At 31.0% G+C, this 12,253-nt stretch overlaps 2 protein-coding genes across 2 annotated transcripts; both read left to right on the top strand.

Moving 5' to 3' along the window:
* Window positions 1-4,935: 4,935 nt before the first annotated feature.
* Window positions 4,936-8,326, top strand: LOC131661441 (inositol-3-phosphate synthase). The gene is made up of 10 exons (XM_058930981.1): window positions 4,936-5,271; window positions 5,354-5,422; window positions 5,515-5,650; window positions 6,397-6,644; window positions 6,743-6,969; window positions 7,056-7,171; window positions 7,262-7,438; window positions 7,527-7,715; window positions 7,804-7,866; window positions 7,974-8,326. Exons 1-10 carry the CDS (start codon window positions 5,084-5,086, stop codon window positions 8,091-8,093), a joined length of 1,533 nt encoding a protein of 510 aa, XP_058786964.1. The 5' UTR covers window positions 4,936-5,083; the 3' UTR covers window positions 8,094-8,326.
* A 1,925-nt stretch (window positions 8,327-10,251) lies between these two features.
* Window positions 10,252-11,586, top strand: LOC131658058 (uncharacterized). Its single transcript, XM_058927395.1, has one exon. It carries the CDS (start codon window positions 10,252-10,254, stop codon window positions 11,584-11,586), a length of 1,335 nt encoding a protein of 444 aa, XP_058783378.1.
* Window positions 11,587-12,253: the final 667 nt, after the last annotated feature.

Below are 12,253 nucleotides of genomic sequence, written 5' to 3'. Positions count from 1 at the left end.
CAACAAGGATACAATCCATATTAGAAGTCCCTTGACTAACCAATGAGATCAACAAACAACCATGAGTACCAGTTTTCTCCAGAATAGGTCTTTCGGGTTTACCTACCTCCCTCCTATCGGGCGCGACCCTCGAGGTCAGGTCTTCCGGGGTTACCTGCCTTTCTGCTATCTGAAACTGTCCTCAATTCATGCAAACAAGTATGCAGACCCGTACCCGTGTACGAGGAATCTAGAAGTAAGTTCTACCTTTCTACTTAGGCTACACAATACCACACCCTCGACGAGTTACCTCTTGTGCCTATGCGTCAAAAGACTTGCACATGCACACCGCTAGATGAAACGGATCATTCATACATGGAATTCTATCCGCGGTGAGTTTTCCTATTGTGACCTTGCCTAAGTGGCGTCACAACCCCATCGATCATTTATACGCATATGTGTAACCGCTAGTGCAAATACGCCATAATGACTACACAAGCCCACCGGGTGAAATCCTAGTGATTATCTACGTGACATCACTAGAGGTGAGTTTTCCTGACATGATATTGCCTACGTGGCATCATATCCCCACCATACCAAGCACATAAATGTTTACCTGCTAGAGGAAACACCATAAAGACCCTTTGAGCGCATTGCAATGGTAGCTCAGGTGTGTATGACTTACCAAGATGCCGATGTTTTCTTACTGAAGGTAACCCCTGTAGCCACCACAATGGTAATATCTATCATGTGCGTTTTACCACCTAATAGCCTAGGTCTACTTAGATTCAAAAATACATCAATCACATCATCCAACCACACATGCAAACAACTTCCGAATGTTCAACTGGAACAACGGGAAGCACAATATGATCATCACATAACATATTAGTATAATGCATTAAACACTTATTCACATACTTGGAATTAACACATTCATGATCATATACAACATAGCATGTTCAAATACAATTTAAACAAGTCTCACGCGACTAAGAAAGCATTCGGTTCCCTATACGGAACAGAACTACTCTCGGGGGAAATAGTAACATAAAACTTCACCCGACAAGGCTCACTAAGCGGGGTTCCAATATTATTAAATCTAACATTCTGGTTTGGGGACTAATTTTATTAGATAGTTCATCTAACTAGCTTTCCAACGATATAAACTTTGCGCAATTCTAATACCCGAGGCGAAAGTTATGAATTTTCAAAGTCTTGTAATTTGTCCCTTTTGACTCGGTGTAACGGGTTACGCCAAATGCGTAACTGGTTACGGGCACGAAAAATAGTCCAGAAACGCATTTTCAGCAGTGTAACCACAACAACTCATAACCGATTATACTGTAGCATAAAATATTTTTCTACATTTTGAAGGTTCTAACCCTAATATAACTCCAATCCAAACACCTATAACATCTCAATATCATTCTAGACTAAATTATAACACATAGAAATGATCCAATACATACAAACTCATTATAAAGCACAATTCCATCTATTAGATCAAGCATGCAAAGAATCTATCTCATAATAACTCCCAATTTCTAACAATTAGTCACACATGCAAGGATTCAATCACAATCTAATCCCAAGCATAAAATCATTCTCAATTTCCTACCTAAGTCCTATCTAATAGAACTCACCTTGTATCAATGGAGGTATTATGATAGCCATGTTGTACTTGAGCTCCCACATTGATCAATATTTCACCTCTAACATCAACAAATCTGTAGCCCTTCATTTGTCAGCTTTCAACATCAATCATCAAAATTCAAACACGTTTTCTCCATCAAAATAGAACTTATTAACGCAAAATAATATATTTATTTTTAATAAAATGTTAAAAAAAGAAAAATATATATTTAAAACAATAATAGATTTTTTCACATATAAAATATTTAAATAAATAATTTTTTTTCCGTATATCATTTTTGGATCATAAATACTATCTTTCGTATATAAAAATATTTAAATTAATAATAAATTTTTCCCGTATACAAATATTCTTTATGTTTGTATCATTTAGAAAAACATCTAAATCAATAGTAAATTTTCGTATATTAAAATATTTAAATCAATAATAGATTTTTTCCCGTATACTATTTTTGAAACAAAATTTATTAGATCACAAATACCATTTTTTATATATAAAAATGTTTAGATCATTAATAGATTTTTCCCATTTACAAATATTATTTATGTTTAGGTATCGTTTACAAAAATATTTTAATCAATTGTAAATTTTCGTATATAAAATATATAGAATGATTTTTTTCCCGTATACCTTTTTTGAATAATTTTTTTGGATCATAAATACCATTTTTCATTTATTAAAATATTTAGATCATTAATATATTTTTCCCAATATACAAATATTATTTATGTTTAGGTATCATTTAAAAAAATATCTGTATCAATAGTAAATTTTCGCATATAAGAATATTCAATAATATATTTTTTTCCTTTATACAAATATTATTTATGTTTAGGTATCATTTACAAAAATATCTGAATCAATAGATTTTTTTTGGTAGTCTGAATCAATAGAATTTGACTATAAATAATAGTAGTATGTTACATTTGAATAAGTAATACACTTTTTCCTGTAGATATATATGAGTATATGTCTACTATTTATATTGATAACATATATTTGTGAAATGACATCAATAACATACAATTTTTCTAATATTTAATTATGCAAACATTATTTTAATTGTATAAACTTTATTATTGAAATATATTAATATAATTATTTTGAATCTTATAAATTAAAGTTAATGATAAGTGACACACATTTTTTGCATTTTATCCAATAACAAACACTTTTCAAGTATATTTTTAAATTCATTTTAATTGAAATAATTTTTTTAAAACTAAAATTATCATTATTTTCTTAAAAAATATTGTATCTTAAAATAAAGTTATTAATATTCAATTACTAAAGTCAATTACTAAATTTTCTTATATTATATATTCTTCTTTATTAATATTCAATTACTAAAGTTAATTTTTTAAAAATTAAATGCTATTTTAAATGTAAATTAACAATCATTTAAAATGATCATAATAATCTTTTTATTAAAAAATAATTTATTGGAATATTTAGATTAATAATTTATAAGAAATTAAAAATAATAATAATAATAATACTATATAAAGTAAAAAGTGAAAAAGTGAAAAGTGAGTTGGAAAGTGAAAAGTGAGTTGGAAAGTGAAATGTGAGTTAGAAAAAAACTAAAAAAAAACTTTTTTTACCCCCAAATTATTAATGTAGACTAAGATAATCAAAGGGTATTTTTGTGATTTCCAGAACAACAAATTTTCTTATATTATAGATTCTTCTTTATTAATATTCAATTACTAAAGTTAATTTTTAAAAGTTAAATGCTATTTTAAATGTAAATTAACAATCATTTAAAATGATCATAATAATTTTTAAAAAAAAAATAATTTATTGGAATATTTTGATTAATAATTTATTAGAAATAATAATAATACTATATAAAATAAAAAGTGAAAAAGTGAAAAGTGAAAATTGAGTTGGAAAATGAAAAGTGAGTTGGAAAGTTAAAAAATAATTTATTGGAATATTTTGATTAATAATTTATTAGAAATAATAATAATAATAATAATAATACTATATAAAATAAAAAATGAAAAAGTGAAAAAGTGAAAAGTGAGTTGGAAAATGAAAAGTGAGTTGGAAAGTGAAAAATGAGTTAGAAAAAAATTAAAAAAAAAGACTTTTTCTACCCCAAATTATTAATTCAGACTAAGATAATCAAAGGGTATTTTTGTGATTTTCAGACCAATAAATTTTCTTATATTATAGATTCTTCTTTATTAATATTCAATTACCAAAGATAATTTTTAAAAATTAAATGTTATTTTAAATGTAAATTAACAATCCTTTAAAATGATCATAATAATATTTTTATCAAAAAATAATTTATTGGAATATTTAGATTAATAATTTATTAGAAATAATAATAATAATAATAATAATAATAATAATAATAATAATAATAATACTATATAAATTAAAAAGTGAAAAAGTGAAAAGTGAGTTGGAAAGTGAAAAGTGAATTAGAAAAAACTAAAAAAGACTTTTTTTACCCCCAAATTATTAATTTAGACTAAGATAATCAAAGAGTATTTTTGTGATTTCCAGAACAACAAATTTTCTTATATTATAGATTCTTCTTTATTAATATTCAATTACTAAAGTTATTTTTTAAAAATTAAATGCTATTTTGAGTGTAAATTAACAATCATTTAAAATGATCATTATAATCTTTTTATTAAAAATTAATGTATTGGAATATTTTGATTAATAATTTATAAAAAATAATAATAATAATACTATATAAAATAAAAAGTGAAAAAGTGGAAAGTAAAAAGTGAGTTGGAAAGTGAAAAGTGAGTTAGAAAAAACTAAAAAAAACTTTTTTTTACCCCAAATTATTAATTTAGACTAAGATAATCAAAGAATATTATTGTGATTTTCAGAACAACAAATTTTCTTATATTATAAATTCTTCTTTATTAATATTCAATTACTAAAGTTAATTTTTAAAAATTAAATGTATTTTAAATGTAAATTAACAATTATTTCAAATCATCATAATACTCTTTTTATTAAAAATAATTTATTGGAATATTTTGATTAATAATTTACTAAAAATAATAATAATAATAATATTATAAAAAGTAAAAAGTGAAAAATGAAAAGTAAATTGAAAAATGAAAAGTAAGTTGGAAAGTAAAAAATGAGTTAGAAAAAATTAAAAAAAACATTTTTTATCTCCAAATTATTAATTTAGACTAAAATAATAAAAGAGTATTTTTGTGATTTAGAGGGTCCGAGTGATTATATGCCACGTGAATCGTGATGAGCACAGTTGCATATTTGTTTTCTATATATTGAAGCATCTTCACTTCCATTCATGAGCACCGATCAACCATAAACAAAATCTCTTACACTTTCTTACCGTTTCAGAGAGAAAAGGAAGAAGAATCTGCCTTTTCTTTCTTCTTCTCTAAATCAATTTCATCTTTCCTTCTTCATTTCATTTTTGTTCATTACGCCGTTTGAAAAATGTTTATCGAGAATTTCAAGGTTGAGAGTCCAAATGTGAAGTACACAGAAACTGAGATTCAATCTGTGTATAACTATGAAACCACTGAACTCGTTCATGAAAACAGAAATGGCACTTACCAGTGGATTGTGAAACCTAAAACTGTTAAATATGAATTTAAAACCGAAACTCATGTTCCTAAATTGGGGTTAGTTTCTTAATTATCTTTCATTTCATCTAATTTGATTCAATTTTTCATTTTTCTGATTTTTTATGGGTTGATTTGTTAGGGTAATGCTTGTGGGATGGGGTGGAAACAACGGTTCTACCCTTACCGGTGGTGTGATTGCTAATCGAGAGTTAGTTTCTTAAATCTTGATTTGTGTTTCTTTTTGCGATTTATGGAAAATATGATTATGATTATGATTATGACTACGATTATGATTTTTAGGGGTATTTCATGGGCAACGAAAGATAATATTCAGCAAGCCAATTACTTTGGTTCTCTCACTCAAGCTTCAGCTATTCGTGTTGGATCTTTCCAAGGAGAGGAAATTCATGCTCCCTTCAAGAGCTTGCTTCCAATGGTAAAAACACCTTCTTTTTGTTTTTTTTTTTTTTAATTTATTGGCTTAATTGGACGGTTTAATTTTCATATGGGATGATTGAAATGAAATGAAATTAAATAAAGCTGTTGTTTAATTATTTAAATAATAAATGTTATGATGTAATCTAGACACCCTAAAGACGATTGTGACACTGTCACGAGCGATATGTGTCGATGCAGGTGTCCGACATGAACACAACTTTTTGATGTGATACAATTAAAATATAATGAATGCTCTAATCTCACTTATTAATTTCCCATTTGTTATAGATTATTATTAAGAAAGTGAGTTTGAAATTCAATAATTTTGAGAGATTGTAAAGAAAAGCCGAATTGTTGGGCTTGTTTATTATAAGAAAATCACTTTTAAAAAAAAAGTCAGTTTTTTTAAGAGAAATTGCTCAAAACAACTTTTCATTTGAAGTGATTTTTAGCTTATTTTCAGATTCCATTAAAATAAGCTGTAACAAAAAAGCTGTAACTTAAATAACACTCATGGTATTTCTATTTGAAACAGTCTTGTTTTGGTGATGTATCTAAATGATGAATTTAGTGTTATTTTTCATTTATTAGTTTGTTTAGTACTTTATTATCAGTCTACGGATACTATAATTGAAGTTTATGATATGTGACATTCTTATTTAAAATATAAAATTAGAGTCCAAGATGATTTGAATTAAGTATGATAAACTTGGACTTATTTTTGTTAAAAAACTATATATGCAGGTCAACCCTGATGACATTGTTTTTGGTGGATGGGATATCAGCAACATGAACCTTGCTGATGCCATGGCTCGGGCCAGGGTTTTCGACATTGATTTGCAGAAGCAATTGAGGCCTTATATGGAATCCATGGTTCCACTCCCCGGTATCTATGACCCGGATTTCATTGCTGCCAATCAAGGTGAACGTGCAAATAATGTTATTAAGGGTACAAAGAGAGAACAAATTAACCAAATCATCAAAGACATTAGGTATGTCTTACTTCAATCTACATGCTTTTTGGTTTATGTTTATGTACTTTACCTGAACCAGCTTAAAATTTGCTGCTCCTATGTTGACATGAATTCAGGGAATTTAAGGAAGCAAACAAAGTGGACAGGGTTGTTGTTCTCTGGACTGCCAACACAGAGAGGTACAGTAATTTAGTTGTGGGACTCAACGATACCACCGAGAACCTTTTTGCTGCTGTGGACAGAAATGAGTCTGAGATTTCTCCTTCCACCCTGTTTGGCATTGCTTGTGTTTTGGAAAATGTTCCTTTCATCAATGGAAGCCCTCAGAACACTTTTGTGCCAGGTTTGTTGCTTGTTTATATTTTCCCCAAAATCTTTCACTTGATTATTTCTAGTCTTAGTTGTTAACTTTGCTTGTGTTCTCAATAGGGCTTATTGATCTTGCCATTAAGAATAACAGTTTGATTGGTGGTGATGACTTCAAGAGTGGTCAGACCAAAATGAAATCTGTTTTGGTTGATTTCCTTGTAGGAGCTGGTATCAAGGTACCATATATCATGTGTTTATTTCCTTTTGTGCTGATTTAACTATTGCAACATGGAAAGAAATTTGAAGTTTCTTGTTGATAATTGCAGCCAACATCAATAGTGAGTTACAATCATCTTGGAAACAACGATGGTATGAACCTCTCCGCACCCCAAACCTTCCGCTCCAAGGAAATCTCCAAGAGCAATGTTGTTGACGATATGGTCAACAGCAACGCCATCCTCTATGCCCCTGGTGAACATCCTGACCATGTTGTAGTCATTAAGGTAATTTTCATTTCACAATTCTTTCTATGATTCTATATATTGTTACTTTTTCAGGTCTTTTATTGTCTTTACTTTGGTGACTTTGCAGTATGTGCCTTACGTCGGAGACAGCAAGAGAGCCATGGATGAGTATACTTCAGAAATATTCATGGGCGGAAAGAACACTATTGTGTTGCACAACACATGTGAGGATTCCCTCTTGGCTGCCCCTATTATCTTGGACTTGGTTCTTCTTGCTGAGCTCAGTACTAGAATTCAGTTCAAATCTGAAGCTGAGGTCTGTATGCAATACTAAATAATTTCATTCCTTGCTTGTACCATCGTATGTATTATTTCTGAGATTAACAATTTTTTGGTTCTTGCAGAACAAGTTTCACACATTCCACCCTGTTGCTACCATCCTCAGTTATCTGACCAAAGCTCCTCTGGTGAGTTCAATCTATCTGATTCAATTTTTGAGTACATACATATACACTGAAATCCAGTTTCAAGAGACAATTTCATTTGTTATAATGTTCCATTATTGTTCTTGCAGGTTCCACCAGGCACACCAGTGGTGAATGCGTTGTCCAAGCAGCGAGCAATGCTGGAAAACATCATGAGAGCTTGTGTTGGATTGGCTCCAGAAAACAACATGATCCTCGAGTACAAGTGAAGCACATGATCCTCAAGTACAAGTGAAGCAGGGGATATAATGATAGTTGGAATTTTCTAGCTGAATCATAAAACCTGCTCTTTTTCTTTTTGTCTTCTTTTGATGTTTGCTGATGTTTTCTCAAGTGTAGTATTTGATTTGATAGTCTATGCTCTCAAGTGCTTTAGAGCTTGACTTAGTTTGTGTTTTGAGTACATGAAAATATATAAATATTTGTGCTCAGTTGGTGTTTATCTCTCTACTATATATAGTCTTATAGTACTTCTAATTTAACAACCTGTTTACCTAATCAAAAAATGAATACTATTTGTAAAGGAGAACATAGGTACTCCAGCATAAAATACTGAGAAAAATCACATGAAAAGATAGAAACAGTTCATAGAACAAACACACCAATTGAATGTAATGATTCTTATCAAGAAGGGGACCATTTTAGGCTTTTCATTATTTATAAATTATTATAATCTTAAGTAATCACGTGTATTCATTCCTTTAACTCTTGATTAGAACAACTCTCATTAGCTCCATTCAATTGTTACAACTTTTGAATACTGATCGTGTTAGCACATGCATGCCATTGCTAACACTATCAGAGCCCATTGCTAACACTATCAATGTATTCAATACAATTTTATAAAATACTTACCTTTAAGGCTTTGTTTGGGAGTTTGGAGGAGGATTTTGGAGGGTTTTATTTTATTCCTAACACCAAAAACTCCATAAAATGGGGGAACTACAAAATTGTATTGAAGGAAGGTTTTGGAGGGTTTTGAAGGGCTTACATAAATTTTTCAAATATTATTTAGGTTGTTATAATATTTTGAAAATTAACAATTTAGTAATGATAATGACTCTTTTATCATTCTAAACAAAATCATTTTTTCAAAAAATGTCAAATATTTTTCTACACTTTTTTAAAATTTCGTTTTCGGAAGTCTTCCCCTCCTCTCCCCTCAAAACTCGCAAACATAACCTAAGTCTTTAAAAAATAAAAAATGTTTCTAAAGCTCTCATTAGCGTTTTCTATTAAATATACACAGAAGAGTTAAATTATTTGTGAAATTTAGCTCCACAACAAAAATTATTTATGTTATGAGAATATTGAGTTTAGGTTTAAAAAATGTCATATATGATATTAATTAGACCACTATTTAACCTCTTAATTTAAGGCTTTTTATTAAATAAATATTTTTTTCTCTTATTTTTAGGCCCTTATTATTAATTTTTTTATGAGACTAAATAGGAACTTATGGCCTTATTTTTAAAATTTTTGCTCAAAACAAAAGATTTTAGTTTTTTTTAAAAAGTATAATTTAAAAATAGGGTTAAATAAGTTTTTAGTCCTTATAAATATTGCACTTTTCGTTTTTAGTCCCCCTAAATTTTTCCTTCAAACAATAGTCCCTGTAAACATTTCCGTCCACAAATTTAGTCCCTCCCGTTTAAAAAAACTAACGGCTGCATACGTGTCATTTTACATGTGGCATTGTTTATTAAAATTTTACCTACGTGGCGTGTACTCACATTGAATCAAAACCAATGTGTTTAGTCCATCCACACTTAGAGAAATCTTCATCCTTACCACAAAATCTGATATGTTCTTAGGTTTTTCGTTCTTAACCATTTTCACCCTAATCCCCAAATCCCCAAATCAATCTTCTTTCTTCGTGGCCCCATCGTGAATTTACTATTGCTCTGCCTTTTCAAATCGCCGGTCCCAGTGGTGGTCCCTGTGCGCCTTGGATTCTCTGAAAGCAACATTGTTTAATCGGTGGTGGTCCCTCTTCTTCATATACTGCATTCAAAGGTTTGTCTCTTTTGCTCCGTTTTTGGTTTGTTTAACAATATTTGTGGTCCCAATGTTTTTTCTGTGCCCTAACTTTGTCCCAATTTTTGTTTCTGTGCCCTAACTATGTCCCATTCACGTTGTTGCCCTAACTTTGTTTTTCTGCCTTATTGATGACCCCACAGACTTCAATGGGCAATTTTAAAGTGATATTCTTCACAAAGGGTTCATTTTGTAAAAGATCCCAAGATACGATACGAGGGTGGAAATGTGTTTGCCTTTACTGGTCAAGATCCAGATATTTGGTCATATTTCGAAGCTATAGATTTAGTTAAAGGGATTACTTCTGATTTTGATGCTAGCAAAGTGAAGATGTGGTGGAAACATGATGGTGGCAGCTTTGAAGCAGATTTGAAACCATTTAGGGATGATGGAGATGCTGTTGAGCTGGGTGTGTATGCGTATGCAAATGATGTTGATGTTGAGATATATAGTGAGGAAAAACCAGAGACAGGAGAGGCAACATTCATGGAGAAGGTTAGAGAAAAAGGAAAGGGAAGAAAGAGAGATGAGGTTGAGTATGAATCTAGTGATGAATCAGTCAAGGATGTACACTTTGAAGACAGTGAGGAGGAAAGGATAGAGGAATCTGATGATGGGATTGAAGTTGAAGATGATGGTGTAGATGAAGGTATTCATGGAGGTGATAGAGAAGGGCACGCAGAAGGAGCTGATGATGGGCAGGCTAGTGAAAAGCCAGATAACATTTTTATCACAGATGAGATGGGTAAAGAGCATGTAATTGATGAAGAATACATCACTAATGAACTGGATAGTGGGGCAGATGATGACAGTTGTGATGATAAACCAACTACAATTAGGTTCAAAGAAGATGATGGTTTAAGTAAGAACTTCAAATTCAAGGTTGGGATGGAATTCTCTTCACTCAAACAGTTTAAGAAAGTAGTCCTAGAGCACAATGTGTTGAATGGGAGAGAAGTGAAGTTTGAAAAGAATGATGCTGATAGGTGTAGGGTGGTATGTAATGAAAAGAAGATATGTAACTATACTGTCTTGTGTAGTAGGGTTTTGAAGACTACCACTTTTAGGATCAAGACTTTGTTTCACAAACACAAGTGTGGAAGGCATTTCTTTAACAAAAGTGCCAAAGCTGAATGGGTTGCAAAGGTGATAGTTGATGGTTTGAAGAACAATACAAAAATGAAGTTGAATGAGGTTGTGGCAGATGTAAGACTTAAGTATGCAACTGAAATTCCTGGATGTAGAGCTTTCAAAGCAAGACAGTTGGCTAGAAGAATAGTGGAAGGTGACTCTAGCAAGCAGTATAGTTTATTATGGTCATATGGTGCTGAGTTGAGAAGAGCATCATCAGGAAATAATTTCAAGTTAAACACTATGACACCTGCTCCTGGGCTGCAACCTAGATTTGAGAGATGTTACATGTGCTTTGATGGAAGCAAAAAGGCTCTGATAAAAGCTTGCAGAACTTTCATTGGTTTAGATGGCTGTCATTTGAAAAACAAGTATGGTGGTATACTACTAATTGCAGTTGGAAGTGACCCTAATGATCAATACCTGCCTATTGCTTTTGGTGTTGTGGAGACAGAATCAAAGGACACTTGGAGTTGGTTTATGAAGTTGCTCATTGATCCGCTGTCGCGCGCGGGTCAAAAACGAGTTGTTTAGTATAAAAGCAGTACAGCGACAGTTGACTCGAATTGTCGTTCTCAAAGGATTCTTATTTTTATTAACTAAAAGCTAAATCGATTTAGGGGGGGTTGGTTTGGTCGAAAAATGATTATCAAAAGTGATTCTGAAAATAAGCCGAATTGAAAAAGTGATTAATAATTAAGCTAAAACGAATCAACCTACTGTATCGACTTCCGCCTCATCATTGATTCATATAAATTTCCAAACGGGTCTGTTCCTATTCGACTACAACAACTATCAACAAGCGCAACAGCAATTATACGAAGGAAGTTTCTGAAATCCGAATTAAGCAAACGGAATAAAACCTATGCGAATTAAGCAAACGCAAATTGATCGAACGCGATAACGCAAAAGCTACGGTAACGCGAATATGATTCAGAAACAACAACAACAATCAAATTTAAGAATTATATCCTATAGCCACAACCAAATTAAGCAAATAATTGAGATTATAAGAATAATTCAAAGGAAACAGATCAATATGGAATTTATAAAAGAACCTCAAAGTGGAATTCGTTTACAGCAGATTGATTCTTGGAAAATTAGTTCTCCATAGTCATTCTTTGCAAGCTCTCCAATTCGTGAATAGTGTTTTCGTGAATAGTGAAGGTGAGTGAACAGTGTCGCGGCTGCTACCCTAAGG

Source organism: Vicia villosa, linkage group LG3 (genome assembly GCF_029867415.1).
Source record: "Vicia villosa cultivar HV-30 ecotype Madison, WI linkage group LG3, Vvil1.0, whole genome shotgun sequence".
Lineage (NCBI taxonomy): Eukaryota > Viridiplantae > Streptophyta > Magnoliopsida > Fabales > Fabaceae > Vicia > Vicia villosa.
The sequence above is the reverse complement of the archived record's forward strand: the minus strand, read 5'-3'. Positions and strand labels throughout refer to the sequence as shown.